At 40.2% G+C, this 17003-nt stretch overlaps 1 protein-coding gene and 1 long non-coding RNA gene across 3 annotated transcripts in view; both read right to left on the bottom strand.

Moving 5' to 3' along the window:
- The window catches only part of LOC308458189 (guanine nucleotide-binding protein G(q) subunit alpha), a 91612-nt gene that overhangs the window by 11824 nt on the left and 62785 nt on the right, over positions 1–17003 (bottom strand). For both annotated transcript variants that reach the window (XM_080973027.1, XM_080973028.1), the window contains exons 4-5: positions 6203–6331; positions 4234–4363 (exon numbers count right to left, since the gene is read on the bottom strand). In XM_080973027.1, the coding sequence (XP_080829153.1) occupies positions 4234–4363; positions 6203–6331 (259 nt within the window). The remainder of the gene's footprint in view (positions 1–4233; positions 4364–6202; positions 6332–17003) is intronic.
- LOC308458430 lies at positions 11990–16671 on the bottom strand. Its single transcript, XR_013977400.1, has 2 exons — positions 12379–16671; positions 11990–12324 (listed from the first exon to the last, which is right to left on the bottom strand). It is a non-coding gene; the product is annotated as an uncharacterized lncRNA (long non-coding RNA).

The raw sequence follows: 17003 nt of genomic DNA, 5'->3' as shown, positions 1-17003 counted from the left end.
TTGGTGTGCTCCCCTCAGCTGAGCAGTTTCACAGAGCCCCAACCTCGCCGCTGGCTTATGAGAGCCAGCGCTGGGCTGAGGTATCCTTTAACTCAGGGTTTCCCAAACTTGGGTCTCCAGCTGTTTGGGGACTACAACTCCCATCATCCCTTGCTAGCAGGACCAGGGGTCAGGGATGATGGCAACTGTTGTCCAAAAACAGCTGGAGACCCAAGTTTGGAAACCTCTGCTTTAACTGCTCGGCTGAGGGGAGTGGCAACCGCGCACCCCAGAGCTGAGCAGTTTAAAGATGCAGAGGGAGGAACAAGATGTATCGGCGCCTCAGCGATGCAGCTTGTTTCTCCCTCTGTGCTGTATGAGGGCAGAGTGGGGTGGCAGTTTCACTCAATGGTGTATCACTGGTGAAACTGCTGCCACTCCTGAGTCCCTCTGCTAGCAGCACCCACTAGAGGAAGTCAAGATATACCGCTGAGAGAAGCCGACGTTGCGGTCTGCTCCTCATACCAGTCCTGGGTGATATATTGGTATATCACCCAGGCCTACTCGGTGGAGGCACTCACCCTGTGAAATACTCTCCCATGAGATGTCAAACAGATTAACAACTGTATGACTTTTAGAAGACATCTGATGGCAGCCCTGTATAGGTAAGCTTTTAATGTTTGATGTTTTATTGTGTTTTTCATATTTTGATGGAATCCACCCAGAGTAGATTGTTGTTGTTAGGTAACAGATTCTTGTATTGCTCTTACAGTGGTGCCCCGCAAGACGAATGCCTCGCAAGACGAAAAACCCGCTAGACGAAAGGGTTTTCCGTTTTTCAATGCGCTTCGCAGGACGAATTTCCCTATGGGCTTGCTTCGCAAGACGAAAATGTCTTGCGAGTCTTGAGATTTTTTTCGCTTCCCCCCCCTTTTTCTAAGCCGCTAAGCCACTAATAGCCTTTTAGCCGCTAAGCCGCTAAGCCTTTAATAGCCTCTAAACCGCTAATAGCGCTAATCCGCTAAGCCGCTAATAGGGTTGCTTCGCAAGACGAAAAAACCGCTAGATGAAGAGACTCGCGGAACGGATTAATTTCGTCTTGCGAGGCACCACTGTACTTTGCATGAACATATATATGTATTTGAAGCTGTATTATACAGGAAAAGGCCCACTGGTCCATTTGCCCAGCACAACAAGCAACAGCTTTCACGATCTCAAACACATGTTCTTCCTAGCATACAAAAGAAATAAAGCCAGACAAAACAGGTATGAAAGCATCCTTTTTTCTTTGGCCACTAAGGACTCTCAACTTATTAGTTATTGCCCTGCTGGAAAACTATCCCATTATGAAAAAGAGATTTCCCCCCACATTGCTAGTCAAGTGTCTTCAGTTATGTCACATTTTAAGTTTGTGTTCCAGGAAATTCTTAAACTCATTTGGTTAACAGGTTCATATCTGAGCAAAATTTTAACAATACTTTAAATTGTACCTTTTGAATAGTGTGAAGAAATAAGAGAATAAAATTTTCAAAATTGGAAAGATTACATGTGGCAGAGGTTTCAACAGTTTTGTTGTGCAGAAAAGCACTAATCTGTTGTCATGTAAACCAAGGGATGTGGATGTTTTCCAATTTCTCATTCAATTCCATTTCTTTGATAAGTTTCCCATTTATATAGAAATCTCAGTCAATAAAGTCCCCTACTCCTCCAGCCCTTAATATCTACTGTTCTTTAGAATGAGAAAGTGGGTGAAAATAACAGGAGACTAAATAGAGAGATTTCAGAGACATAAGCTAAAGGTTTCTGTTTCCAGATTTGTATGGTTGTTTGTAACTGCCACCCACTTTTAAAAGAGGGGGAAGGCACATCAGAACTTTGTTGCAGACATGTATAGCAGAAGTGGCGCTTCACAGAGCAATTTGCCCAACTGCCCTATCCCCACTCTATTAAACATTTGGGCTGCCTGCCACCCTCTCATAATGCTGGAGTTGGCATGGCCACCTATTGGCAGTCACAGAAACTGCAGCATGACAACAGCATTACATTTTTATGTATATAGGAAGATACAGAAAAACCCATTCTGTCACACTACACTAGATACAGAGTGATACCAGGACTGGCAGTTTCAAGTGATGAAAACTAGTTATTCTATCATCAATACATTGAAATGAAACTACTTACACTTCAAGAAACCAACAAATGCAATTCAGAAAGCAATTATTCAATTATTTCTTAATAATAGAAAAAAAGTAGAGAAAATTGAGAGGGGGATGGATAAGGCAATATAATTAAGAGGTCCTCTTCTTATAAATTATTTAAAATAAAGTATTGAAGAAGGAACACAGCAGAGCAACCACGTATAGTTTAATCTAATAATTTAATTATGATATTGAAAGATCAAACAAATGCAGAGTAGGGTTATACTATATCATATGCTTCTCTTAGTGGTGATAAAGGATAAAGTGTCCTCAATTTTCCTTTTCTGTTGAGATTTTCATAAAGGCTCTTGACTCAAAACTGAGTCATGAGTACATGAAAATAAAGTCCACCCAGCCTTAAACAAATATGAAAAAACTGCCGAGACCTTTGAGTATAGGGCGGTATATAAATTCAATAGAAGAAGAAGAAGAAGAAGAAGAAGAAGAAGAAGAAGAAGAAGAAGAAGAAGAAGAATGATGATGAAATGATTTTTAAAAATAAAACCCCCCAACCTTTGTTGTGTTATACAGTGGACGCTTGGGTTGCAAACGTGATCCGTGCGGGAGGCACGTTCGCAACTCGCAGCCTGCACATGTGTGGGTCGCGAATCAGCACTTCTGCACATAGCGCAACTCAGTGCTTCTGCGCATGCGCCGAAACCCTGAAGTAACCTGTTCCCGAAAACGCACAACCTGAAGCATCTGTAACCCAAGGTATGACTGTACATGCCTCAAACTTGAAGCATGACTAATGTGTTTAAAATCATATCATAAATTAACAAGTTCCCTTACACATAATGACTTCCTTGGTAAGTGCTTTCCTGGCTAGATTATCTCTATGCACATTTGCATTTAAATGTGATTCAATCTTGCCGAAAGAAAAACTCCATGGTAGAAAAAGGAAACACCCAGCTAAATGGGATGGTTCATTGCAGAAGTTCAAAAGACATTGTGATTTGGATACAGTTTTCTTCCTGCTGTCAGGAGGTTTCCCTCACTGTAGCTCTACTCAAGGAATGCTGCCCTGCTAGTGGAGACAAATGACCTAATTTTCCTCTCTAGCTCCTCAACGCTGCGCCCCAAAAGCAGGATCCTATGTAGTAAAATACAACCATCAGAAAACAGTAATCAATACATATAAAACTACATTACCTAAAGCCCCCAAAACACAGTCCAGCAGGAAGTGATACTAAAAATTTTGGGTTCCAAATCTAATTTTGTCCCCAAAGCCCAGATAAACAGATGTGTCTTTAGCCAATGGTGAAAAGGTTGTCAACATAGAGGACTAATACACTTTCCCAGCAAAGGAGCTCCACAATTGGAGCACTTCCACCAAGAAGGCTCTGTTTTGCGTCACTGTGCCACAAGTCACAGTTCTTGATGAAACCACAAGGAGGGCCTCAAAACTTCGGCTGGCAGCTATTGGCTGGGAAAGTGATTAGGATTACAAGCCCCAGCATCCCCAGGGCTACAGTATGTCCGCCCACAGAAGGGGTAGTCGGGGAAGGGAGAGGCAGAAGTGTAGAAAGTGTGCACTATGTGATGAACACACATGGGTGAAATTGCCCTAATCTGAAATGATGTGCTATACATAAAATATTATTATTTTCATCTTGTACTTCGGTGTTACTCCTCTTGACAGTTTGATAAACAAGAGTAATCTGAGCAAAGCTTGTTATAGTATGCTGCTATAAAAGTATCAATTACATGAAATGAATAGACATTTATTTGAACAGAGCTATGCAAAGGATAAGATAGGGATCCATCCTCTTCCTTGACTGAGGGAATTGCGAACAGGGATTTCATAAAACGTCAGACAAAAACAACAAAAGAGACTCAACAACTCAGCCAACGAGCAAAAGACCATGGAAGAACCATCTTGACAAACTTCTTTGAGCAGGGTCTTCCACAATAGGGGTGATACCACAGAAAAGGCCCTGCTCGTAACTATCTGCATAGCCTCAGAATGCCATGGGAAAATGTCAGCACATGGGCAAATTCATATGGGAGCCTTAAATAACTTCTCAAGTAATGGTGCATTTTTAAAATTGCTTACCTCATTGTCTGATTCCACAAGTACTTGATCATATTCACTAAGGGCTACTAGAAACATGATAGAGGTGACATTTTCAAAGCAGTGTATCCATTTTCTTCGCTCTGATCGCTGCCCCCCCACATCCACCATTCTGTAATAACAGCAAAACACATGGGTCAAAAGGTAAGATATAAAAAGCATGGTATTATTTACATTATTGCAATCAATTAGAAAGGCATTAGATCCAGCCAACTATACACTGGCATTCCATCCACATTTAAATGGAAAACAGGTGTGTGTTCTATATCATGAGTAAACTACAAGAGGAGGACCAGCTTGAGGAGTCGGCCAGTCTGTAGCAGCTCAGTAATAACCAAACATACCTAAATAGAAGTTCAGGGAGATTATTCCATAGTAAATTGAGTAAAGGTGCAACCTTAAGAATTCTGATCATTAATGCCTCAAAGTACACCTTGAATAAAGTTATGGAAAATATCTGGCTTACAGAAATGTTGCATCTAATATTGACACTTGCTTTGCTTCAGCATGAGATGTCATTCAGAAGTAAAACTGGGATATAAAAGATTCTGACAACTAATGTGAATGTATAAATCTTGGAAGTGTGCATGGAACAAAAGGCAACAAGTGGTCTATCCACTTCACTGTTGCATTTGTGGGTTGTTTTTTTAATGAGGATAACCCTGTGTGAGTCCAAAGCTTGTGCATCTCTCCCCCCCCCCCCCACCATTCTGGTGCAGCTGTAGGAAAGAGATTGAACTTTCTCATCATTTTTGATTAACTAAAGTTTAGGATAACATCCAAACCCTAAAATGTGGTTAATCTTGGTTATGGTTTGTTTGGAACAAACTGGTTTAATAAACCACAATTTGAAGGTGTCTTATTTTAGTAAACAATCATAGGTCTGTTCTTGCAATATGAAAGCTCAGTTTACTATTGTGTGAGAATGCAGCCTATATTTTACATTAATCTGTAACAAAATAGTACGCATAGTATGAAATACTCTTTTTTTCAAGAGAAAGCTAGCATTCAAACACATTATATAATTATATGGGGGGGGGGATCTAAAGCAGAAAAATGAATAATGGAATAGAGCTGATGGGAAATACTGCACAGATCTGACAAATAACTTTTGTTAGCTAGACTATAATTGCTAAAGACATTTAAGAAGAAATTTAACAAAAAGTTATAATGTTTAGAATGCATAATGCACCCAAATCCGGATTTCAGCTTTTGTTGAGAGGCACTGGTGCCCCAGACATCACTGAGCAGGAGACCTATTCATTACTTTTAGTTCATGTAAAAAAAGTTGCTGTACAAGTTGTTATAAACACATTATAGCTAACTGGCATTTTAAAAGATTAAAAATGAAACTTTCTGCTTGATATGGTAAACATTCTGTTCCTTTAAAACAGATTATGGTAACATTCTGAAATCTTTTAAACATGCACAGCTAATGTCAGCAGAATAAGGTTGTAAAACTCATAAAATGTGGAGATTTCTGTTCACTAACAAGTTATTATTTTTAAAGTTTGCTTTTAAAAAACTAAAGATGAAGCAGAATTTGTAGTGAGGATTTTATACCAGCAACTGGTTAGTGGATGCAATATATTTATATAAATTTGCAGGTGCAGGGGCACTACTTTTCATTTTAAAAATTGGGTGCTTGTTTGAAACTTATATTTAAATTGTACATTAAATTGTATGTATGTTGTACATACGTTAATGCAAGTAAATCTCTTCTCTACCCCACATTCTTGAACAATGTAAAATAAGAGGTGGTGAAGATTGCAGTTTGACAACAGTTTCCCTGAATGTGTATCCAAATGGAAATTGTTGTTACCATTTTTAAAAAAGGAAAGGAAAGGAATTCTTCAAAATTAATATTTTCTCACAGTTGATTATACATGCTAAAAAAACCCCCAAAATTAATGTATCAACTAATAACAATTTTTAAAGCCTTTTTCTCTACCTGAAAATGACACTTTGCAAGTCAAATGGGTATTCAATGATTCCTGTAGTTGGAACTCGGACTCTAAGGACATCTTGTTGGGTAGGTAGATAGCCAGAATCTGCTATACGGTCCATATCATTAAGATAACTATAGACAGGAAAGAAACAACAGCAATGAAATATAGTGATACTCCAGTCCTTTTGAAGAAAGACACAGTGTGAATTGAAAGGACAAAGAAAATTTTGAGTGCATGTGGTAAAGTTGTAACAAAGTGTACTGGAACGTAATTAATTCTTGAATAACTGTAGAAGAAACAAGCATTTTGACACCAAGAGCTACCAATTTTGTGGTAGTTTTTGTTAGTTTTAATCAGTTGTGGCTGAAAATCACCACAATTCCAAGAATGTTCAAAATCTCAGGGAAGGTAACTGAAAAATGGAATTATCCTGTCATAGAAAATACCAGCTCTCACCAGGTGGAGGGGTATTTGAACAAAAGATACTCCATGTGAAACAGGCAGAGCAGGATTAGCCTTCCAGGGCAGTAAATCAGAATTTGGACAGGGTACTTGACTGCAATCTATGAAGAGGGAGATAATCTTATGTTGCAATCACTCTTCTCCCTTATTACACAAAGGTTTGATCTATTACCTTTTAATAGGTGCCTAAGTAGCAGTGTATTAAGAAACAATATTCAGCCAACTTCCTTTGAAAATGATATTAAAAACATAGAACTGAATTTAAAAGCACCATAATTACTCCCCCCCCCCCCCGGCAGATCCAGACAAAATGAAAGCCAGAAACTGATGAAAAGAATAGAATACTTCAAATATTAAATTCCCCCCAAAAGAACCGATCATAATTTACAAAACTAAAAGGACACACTAAATTACTCAGGGTAGAGGGTGAGAGTATATAGGCGTGGCATTTTCACTATATTCCTACATTAAAAAAGGTAGACTGCCTGCCCAAGAAGACAGTGTGTCTTAAGCCCCTTAGATGCTGCCAGTCTCTATGCCCCTTGCCTTTTTGCATTGCAACCCCTGGGAAGCAGGCCCTCTACTTCAGAAACTCTTGATGTGACTCACTATGTTCACAGGTTCACATTCCTTTCCTGCATTTCACATCAACCTGTCTTGACTAATCAGAAGTTTTCATACAAGATCAAAGACAGGTTAGCAAGGCCTAATGAGGGGCTACTGCACAACGAGGAAGAAATAACAGTATCTGACTTGCTTTGTGGGTTACATTCATGTTTCATTTCTACAGCAGAGCGCAATGCCAGGTACATACAGTGGTACCTCGGGTTACATACGCTTCAGGTTACAGACTCCACTAACCCAGAAATAGTACCTCGGGTTAAGAACTTTGCTTCAGGGTGAGAACAGAAATCAGGCAGCAGCGGCGCGGTGGCAGCAGGAGGCCGCATTCGCTAAAGTGGTGCTTCAGGTCAAGAACAGTTTCAGCTTAAGAATGGACCTCCGGAACGAATTAAGTATGTAACCAGAGGTACCACTGTATTTCTCATATTGGTGAGTCTCCCATGAAAGGGCAGGTGTAGAACTCACCACGTAATCTGGTACCCTGAAAAATAACAGCTTACATTCTGATTTTTCACTCGTACCAAGGGGGGGGGGGCAGTGGAAGATGAAAACCAAGAACCAAAGCAGTTTTTCCGCTGGTCAGATGGGTTAGTGGATGCATAACCAAAAAGCTCCTCCCACCCACTCCTCTATAACAGAATTCTTGTTCTATTAAAAGCTTTGTTTTCAAACATGAGGGTACTCTGACTGACTTTTTCTTTATGAAGAAATATCTAAGGGTACTGCATGTGTGGTTTTTCCTCATAGGAGGCTACTTTTTAAAGGACTTCTTGCTTTTATCATATTTATTCCCAACCTAGAGTTGCCATTTGACATGACATTTTTAAGAGTGAGTTTGTAGTTGTGATTGTGTGGTCTGAACCTTTGGTCACATGTCACTCTTATTAAAGATTGCTGGGTTTTTCTTTCCACATGAATGGTGGGGTGTTGTGCTCAAATTCTGTGGCTTTGATTACAAACTCGCATGTTCCTCCAGCCAGTAAATGCAGGAGTTATGAGCATGCACACACAGAAACCTGGACGATGATTGAGCACAGGCCACACAAACGAAAACATTAAAGATCCATTCCAGATCTTTCAAAATTTTTCTTTTTTTTATTGTGGCAAAAAAGATAATGTTTTTAAGTACATTATTTTAGAACACTAGCTGATTTATAACACTGTGTGGCAGCATGCTGAAAAAAAATCCCCTATTAGTCTTGTATGAAGGTGCACTTGATATGCATAAATCTGGTTTGGAATATTTGGTTTCACAGATTGTACAAACCTGCTTAATTCTTAAAAGTGGGTTTTAGAATATATGAACCTATGATAACTTCTCATCAGAACAAGGGCCCTCACATGGCAATGTGAGAGTCTCACCTTACCTAAGTATTATCAAAACTTCTGTTAGGAAAGTAGCAAGGTACGTATGTATTCTGTATGTGTATATATTCACCTGTTGTCTTAAACTGATCAATAACATATTTGTGCCTGTTTAAAGTCATTCAAGTCAGGAAAGCTCACGGAATTATTTCTGGAAAGAACACTATAAGACACCACTATCTTTTGTCTCTCTGCTGTTGAACTGGTTGTTAATCAACTGAATTATCTCAGAACAAGTGGAATCTATCCAGCTATGCTATAAGGCTGCCCAGACAAAGTGGATTCTGTCAAGAATGTAAAAAAAGATGCTAACTGCCCCACCAAATTCTGTTTCTTCCCCGTATGCAAGAAGAGATGGACTCTCCCACAGTGGTAATGTGGGCAACCATGTGGGGTGACTTGCGCTATGGGGGAGAAGTGGAGATCAGCCTATTTAAGCCCCCTCCACCCCATACTCTCCCCTCTTTTCACTGAGGCTCCCACCCTCCCGCCCCTTTTGCAGTGTGGGCTCTGCTAGTCGCTTTCATTGCAGTGACTGAGTAGGATTTTTTTGGGTGACACTAATTGAAACTAATTGGCCCAATAGGGACGCGGGTGGCACTGTGGGTAAAACCTCTGCGCCTAGGACTTGCCAATCGCATGGTCGGCGGTTCGAATCCCCGCGGCGGGGTGCGCTCCCGTTGCTCGGTCCCAGCGCCTGCCAACCTAGCAGTTCGAAAGCACCTCCGGGTGCAAGTAGATAAATAGGGACCGCTTACTAGCGGGAAGGTAAACGGTGTTTCCGTGTGCTGCACTGGCTCACCAGAGCAGCTTCATCACGCTGGCCACGTGACCCGGAAGTGTCTGCGGACAGCGCTGGCTCCCGGCCTCTAGAGTGAGATGAGCGCACAACCCTAGAGTCTGTCAAGACTGGCCCGTACGGGCAGGGGTACCTTTACCTTTACCTTAATTGGCCCATGTCACATCTTTTTTGCCTACTTCACACTGTTGGGTGTTGTCTGTGTGACTGGAGTGGCGTTTTGTTTGAATCTGGCTAATTGGCATTTGGTCCGGGTAGGTGAGTGGATTTTGGAAAATATCTGACAGAGTGGTGCTTGGACCTGTCTGGCGCACTGGGGTGAAAAATGACCAACGGGGTCACAGTGTGCATGTCAGGTTCATATACCCAAGGACTATGCAGTGAGGGGGAAGAATATCATTAGACCTTTATGCAGGATCACAGTGTGCAGCTGGCAGCTGGATCAGGAGATGGGAAAGTTGGAATATTCCCATAAATGTACCTCACCACCCAGATCTCATTGGTTTTGGCTACTTTTGGTTGAATTATTCTGATGGCCAGATTCTATAGTTGTTATATTTTAATAAATATAACTTGCTGCCCATCTTTCTTGTCTCGAGTCTTCTTGAGTGTGTTGGCAATTTCTTATTGTCAGGCAGCCTTTGAATCTCCTCTTTGAAATTTACATTCCTTTCCCACCTCATCCAAAGGACTGTAATGTAATATTATCTAGACTCTCCATGAAATTTTTATCTGTCTGATAACTGTGACCAATATTCCTATCTCCTAAACTACACTGCAAATCCATGCTATACTAGGATTCTGTAGATGCATCAGAAAGTGTTGTGGCCAATTGCTTGTTATACACATATTACCTTGGTAATGCACCTCAGGTCTATCTCTATGGCAACCCAGCAGAATTGCCTTAGCAGCCCGTTAATATTATTTTTATAAGATGAATTACAACTATAATTAACTTGTAAAATATGGCCTATACTAGACATATATTAAGATTTGTAAAAATGTGTGTGCGCACACATGCTTCATTTTTTCTTCGTTAAATAGTTAACTGAATGTATCTATCAAAATATAAAAAGCCAGTGACTGAAATAGCCTTCCAGAAACGTGTGTGTGTGTGTGTGTGTGTGTGGAGGGAGGGGGAGAGGGAGAGAGAATGTGTGACGCACAGCTTTCAAAGGTGCCTGAATTATTCTAAGTCTAATGAGAATTTCCAGGAAAAACATTAGAGAGCATTACTGCAAGTATAAATTATGCAAACGAAGAGTGTCAGTTCTTAACCACAACAGTCAATGAGATTTCTTGTCTCAAAGTTGAAGGTCATGACTTTTGAGTAAGTCTCCTTTAGTGCTACACCCAAACATAAATTTCAGCATTCACAAAGGATTAAAAATCTTATTACAGGTTTTGTAGCATGCATAATATTAGTTATACGGCGCTATCAGAATAAAAGTTGCCTTATAGCATTACACAGGCAAAATGCAAGGGCAAACCACCACCTAAGCAGTTTTCCAGAGAACTCCAGGGTTCCTTGTAAGCCTACCCTTGTAAGCCTCCCTCCAAGATAATGTAGTACAGCTTACCCATCACAACCAAACTTCATCTGCAACATGCAGGGAAGAACAGGCTATGTTCAAGAATGCACTTCCAAGTAATAAAAGCAAGGGTGAGGCCAAACTGGCCTGGTTAGTCCCTGGGTGAACAGAATGTGCTAAGAGAAATACATGGGGAACCAGATGTTATTGGACTACAACTTCCATCAACCCCAGCTAGCACTGCCAATGGTCACAGACAAGGCAAGATGTAGTCCATTAGCATCTACTGTACAAGCCCATCAGTTTGCCATCCTTGTCCCGGCCCATACCTCAAGAATCCTCCGGAATGCGCTGGGATTCCACAGCTGACACAAAAGATTTCCTCACAGACAAGCTGATATAAAATGGGTTCCGTGAATGTAGATCGTTAGCAACAATGGCTTTAGCTAGCAGTCTTCCATGTGCATTTTCTGTGGCCTACACTACATAAATGTTACAAAGCTCAGTTCAGCTGGAACTCTGCAAATGTACAGGGGCTGCGTGTCTCTTTTGGCTTTGATCTGAGCAATAAGCACAGCATCAATACAAGGAATCAGAGGGAGGAAGTGCCGTTCATGTGGTGTCCGCCCATCAAAGGAAGCACCAGTGATTTCTACCAAAGACCTCTCCATAGTAGATGTGATGATAGGAAGTTCTCAATCATAGCATAACATGCCTGTCAAACTGATCCACTGAAGCTCTAGCCATCTCTAATGCAAGTATCTGTTAAGGATAATGATATAATTTCCTGAAATGCGGATGTTTACTTATGCTAAATTACTGGGTACTTTTAACATGGGTCTCCCTCCCGGCAGTTGCTCTCATGTTTTTGGCTGACTGAATCACAGAGAGGTATTTCATTCTGTTGTGACTGTTATTCCAGTAACTGTTATTTTTTAACTGTTTTCTGTTCTCTCTGTGCATGTGTGTGTGTGAGGGACAATGGCTGCTAAGGGAGGATATTTTCAGGATACTGCTGAGGACAGTGTTGTGTCAGCGTGATCTGTCAGAAGTAAAACAGACAGAGAAAGATCCCTAAACGTTAATAGGGAGAAACCTGTGCAGGAGCTCTCTGTAAGGAACAAAGAAAATATTGCTGAGGTGAAAATAAAAACCTTTCAAAATTGTAAGGCCTGAGTGAGGTAAAACTCTGGTGCACGTCTCAACACAGTTTTGTTTATAAGTAGAGCAGCCTCCTGAAGAACTAGAAAACTTAACAAGTGGGGAAACCAGCTCTAACAAAAGGGGTAAAGTCCGGTGGGAAAATGATATTGTGACAGCTCATTATAATGTACCCAGACCCCTTTTGTTAGAGATGGTTTCCCCACTTCTTCAGGTTTCTAGTCCTTCAGGAGACTGCTCTATATTACGCTTTCCCAAGATGTTTCAAGCCCTGCAGGAACTAGATTTCTTCAGTACAGTGGTGCCTCGCAAGACGAAATTAATTCGTTCTGCGAGTTTTTTCGTCTTGCGAATTTTTCGTCTTGCGAAGCATGGTTTCCCATAGGGTATTAACGGTTTTAAGAAAAAGGAAACAAACTTGCAAGACGTTTTCGTTTTTCGTCTTGCGAAGCAAGCCCATAGGGAAATTCGTCTTGCGAAGCAACTCAAAAAACGAAAAACTCTTTCGTCTTGCGCGTTTTTCGTCTTGCAAGGCATTCGTCTTGCGAGGTACCACTGTATAGGCTGGTTCCTTTCTTTTCTTTCTTTCCTGTTCACCTGCGCCTAAGTAATGCTTTCTTTGGGACTTGTCAGGACCCTTGTAGGAAGTGCAAATCAATGGCATCCTGAAGAGGCGAGTGGATCCCTGTTCTATTTTAAAGCATATTAAGGCCCTTCTCTGTGTGCTGCCTCCGAGAGGGGTGGGGTGGTCACATGAGAACAGGTCTTCCCAGTGGTCGCTCCCCATTTGTGGAATGCTTCAACCAGGGAGGCATGTTGGTGCCATCACTATCTGTTTTTAGGCCTAGTCATATTTTTTTCATTATGTTTTAATTTTCAACATGTTTAACAAATACAGTCAAAACAGCTTTCTCCTTCCTCTTATTTTTGTCAACTTCTCACCCCTTTTTCGATGGAGTTGTTTCTCTGCTTTTGCTGCACCCTATTTTCTTTCTATCAAATCATAACCACAGTATTATGATCTAATTACTTCCGATGCTCATAGCTCAAGACCTGCTAGCAAGTTCATCATACTATAATCTTTCTTTAAATAGTCTAAAAAAGGCATCTATTCTTCCATACAACACTCACCATTAGATTATCTTAATTTTGCTTTACATTTTGCATAGCCCATTATCTAACTTAACCACTGCTCTTTCGTTGGAACTTCTTCTTCCTTCCATTTCTGTGCATATAAAATCCCAGCTGCTGTTGTTACATACATAAACAACTTTAGCATGGGGCAGGGGGAGATTTCTACCCCATAAGTGTTTCTAAAATGATTGGCAGTACAGAAGAACTGGGAAGAGGGGCAGTCTTTCAGAGGAGAAAATTGAAGAGTGTCACTGGGCACGTGTACAGTGATACCTCATGTTACATACCATCCCCCTTACCAATGCTTTGGGTTACGAGCTCTGCTAACCCGGAAGTAGATGCCCCTTGTTGTGAACTTGGCCCTGGGATGCGAGAGGAAGTTGCGTGACAGCAGTGCAGCAGCAGCAGGAGACGCCATTAGTGTTAAGAACGGTTCCGGGTTACAAACAGACCTCCGGAACGAATTAAGTTCGTAACCGGAGGTACCATTGTACTTAGATCTTTTCCTATTGAAGATTACAGCTTCCTTTGCTACTCTGTTATGTATTAGAAACGACTGTAAATCTATGTGTGTATAAAACTTTGAATAGGAAAGCCACTAAAAATTCGCACCACACTGAGATAGTCTTTTTTAACACTCAGTAATCAGGTAGTTTAAATGGCTTTATAAAATTATACAGTTTTTACCACATTTGTCACAACAATGATGCAAGCTGATGTTATATAATTGTAAGTTAAAATAGGTACATCATTTGACTACAACACATTGCCTAGAAAATCTAATTAGGGTGTGGGAGGACATGCTCCAATCCATCATTTCTGGTCATTTTCAACACTGCAGATTCTATGTCTGCGGATTCTTCTACATCAAAGATGAGATCATTCTGATGCACAACTTTGACCACGCAGCAAAGACTGAGGGAAGAAACTGCTGTGGTTTATATTCAGCAGTTATTTAGCTGAAGCAATGCCACCTTGAGTTTTCCATACAAATAAGTGAAAACAGGGACAGAATCTTACAGTGTATTCCCGTCTCTTAAGAGAAACACTGCCATTTTGGGCTCCGAAATAGGGTTCTTCTTGTCCTATTTGGGATTCTTGGGGACAAGGGAGGAGTTTCAATCCGAGCTAGGAGTAGTTTAGTTCAACCCTATGAAACTTATTCATAGACCTGCATAGGATTTCACTCCTAAATACACTAAATTATATTGTTTCCTTACTGTGATTTGTATTGCATTGTATTAGATGTATAGTTGTACCTTGGATCCCAAACACCTTGTGACTCGAACGTTTTGGATCCTGAACACTGCAAATCCGGAAGTGAGTGTTCCAGTTTGTGAACGTTCTTTGGAAGCCAAACGTTCAGCGTGGTTTCCATGGCTTCTGATTGAGCTCAGGAAGCTCCTGCAGCCAATCGGAAGCCGCATCTTGATTGTTGAATGTTTGCGGAAGTCGAAGCAACTTCCAAAACAGATTCCGTTCAACAACCAAGGTACTACTGTATATTGGAAACATGAGGTCAGACAAATTTTATTTTATCCCCTTCCCTCCTGCATCACTAATATATTAAGATTTTTCATCATCCATAACAACTAAAATGAACAATAGAATTATCAACTACATTTAGAATAAACACTTGAACACAATTTGAAAAACAGAAATATATGGTCTTCGGGCAGCTTAAAAGTACCAAGATCAAAAAATGCTTCTAGTAATTAAATTATTTTAAATTTAATTTTAGTCTTCACGGTTGTGTGTGTGTTTTTGTGCGTTTTAGAATTCAGTCTTTTAGAATTCAGTACAAGACAGGCAAAGATAGACCTGGTAAGGAAAGGATGAGTAGGTATGGGGAAGACGTTTATGTGTGGCAGCTGGGCAAGGAAACTAATTATCAAGTAATATTATTATAGTCAAAAGTATTCCAGAAAAGCGGGTGGCATGCCTACCTTGGCTACAACAAGGTGGAAGTTCACAAAGGATTTACTAATCACATAGTAAAGAATGCTCTATATAAGGTGTGGACCAGATATCAACAATTACTAGTGTTAAGTTGTGGGTGAACATATCAGACGACAAAGCGATTCTCCAAACAGCTCTTGTTTATTCACAGGCCAGGACAGAACTGAACTGAAGGGTTCAGTCAGCCTGCTTATATAGAGCTCCAGTACAACGTTACTGTAACAACTTTCTAAAACTATCCAATCACTGAACGTCACTTTCGATCCCTTATTTGCATAACTATCTACAGTATCCCCCTGCTGGCCCAGGGTGAGAACTTCAGTACATAACAACTAGAACCAAAAACGCCATGGTGGCTGTTCCCGCTAGAGGCTTTCGCAGTTAAAAAACTAAATATGGAAAGTAATTGGGCAAACTATAGTCAATTATTAAAAGATGATCAGGGACAATTAAAGCTCAAAACATTTGAGGAGGTAAGACATCACCTCACTGTTTGGCTTCAATATCATCAATTAAATAATGTATTTAATTCAGATAAAAAAATAGGGTTCAGGAGAGAAGAATTTAAATTACAAAAAGCAATACTAAAAAATAATAAGAAATTGTTGTCCCAAACTTATGACCTATAATTGGAATGGGACTTAAAAGACAAGGAAATAAAAGAAGTTATGGTCAAATGGGCGCAAGATATCGGCCACACAATATATACAGAACAGTGGGAAAGGCTTTGGAGGTCAGATATACGCTTTACTGCCGGTTACGCTATTAAACTGCGGGAGGCAGTGGAAGACAGGAGTGCTTGGCATGCTCTGGTCCATGGGGTCACGAAGAGTCGGACACGACTAAACGACTAAACAACAACAACAACACTATTAAAGAGAATTTAATGAAAATGTGCTACAGGTGATATTTGACACCTTCCAAACTCACCAAGATATATAAATTAAAAAACAATTTATATTGGAAATGTAATAAAGCTGAGGGGACAATGATGCATGCATGGTGGGGCTGTGAAAAAATTAAAAATTTCTGAGGATGTATTCATGAAGAGTTAAAATTCTATTGAAAAGAAACCAGAGGCATACCTATTAGGCATTTTGGGGGAAAGACATCCCACAGGATAAGAAAAGGCTATTTTTATATGCCACAGCCGCAGCCAGATTATTACTTGCAAAAAACTGAAAAGGAGTTATTATCCCAACAAAAGAGGAATGGATAAGTAAATTATGTGAATTTATAGAACTGGCAAAGTTAACAGTAGCCACAAGACACCAGGCAAATCAGAAGTAAAGGAAGGAATGGCAATGCATTGAGGATCATATGAAAAAACACTGCTCTAAGGTTAATATGTTGATATGCTTAGACTAGGTTTGTAAAGTACATATTCAGACGAAATAGAATATATATATATATAAGGAATAATATTCAAAAGACGCAATGTTTTTTACCTGTTTAAAGCAAAATAAAAGTTTAAAAAATATTTTAAAAAAGATTCAAAAGACACAATGTCAATAAGATTAAATAACTACAAAGAATGTTGAGTTGGGGGGGGGAGGGAAGTCATATGGGTGTACAGTGGTACCTCGGGTTAAGTACTTAATTCGTTCCAGAGGTCCATTCTTAACCTGAAACTGTTCTTAACCTGAAACACCACTTTAGCTAATGGGGCCTCCCACTGCTGCCGCGCCGCCGGAACACAATTTGTGTTCTCATCCTGAAGCAAAGTTCTTAACCCGAGGTACTATTTCTGGGTTAGCAGAGTCTGTA

This window comes from Podarcis pityusensis (assembly GCF_964106645.2).
Source record: "Podarcis pityusensis genome assembly, chromosome: 11".
NCBI lineage: Eukaryota > Metazoa > Chordata > Lepidosauria > Squamata > Lacertidae > Podarcis > Podarcis pityusensis.
The sequence above is the reverse complement of the archived record's forward strand: the minus strand, read 5'-3'. Positions and strand labels throughout refer to the sequence as shown.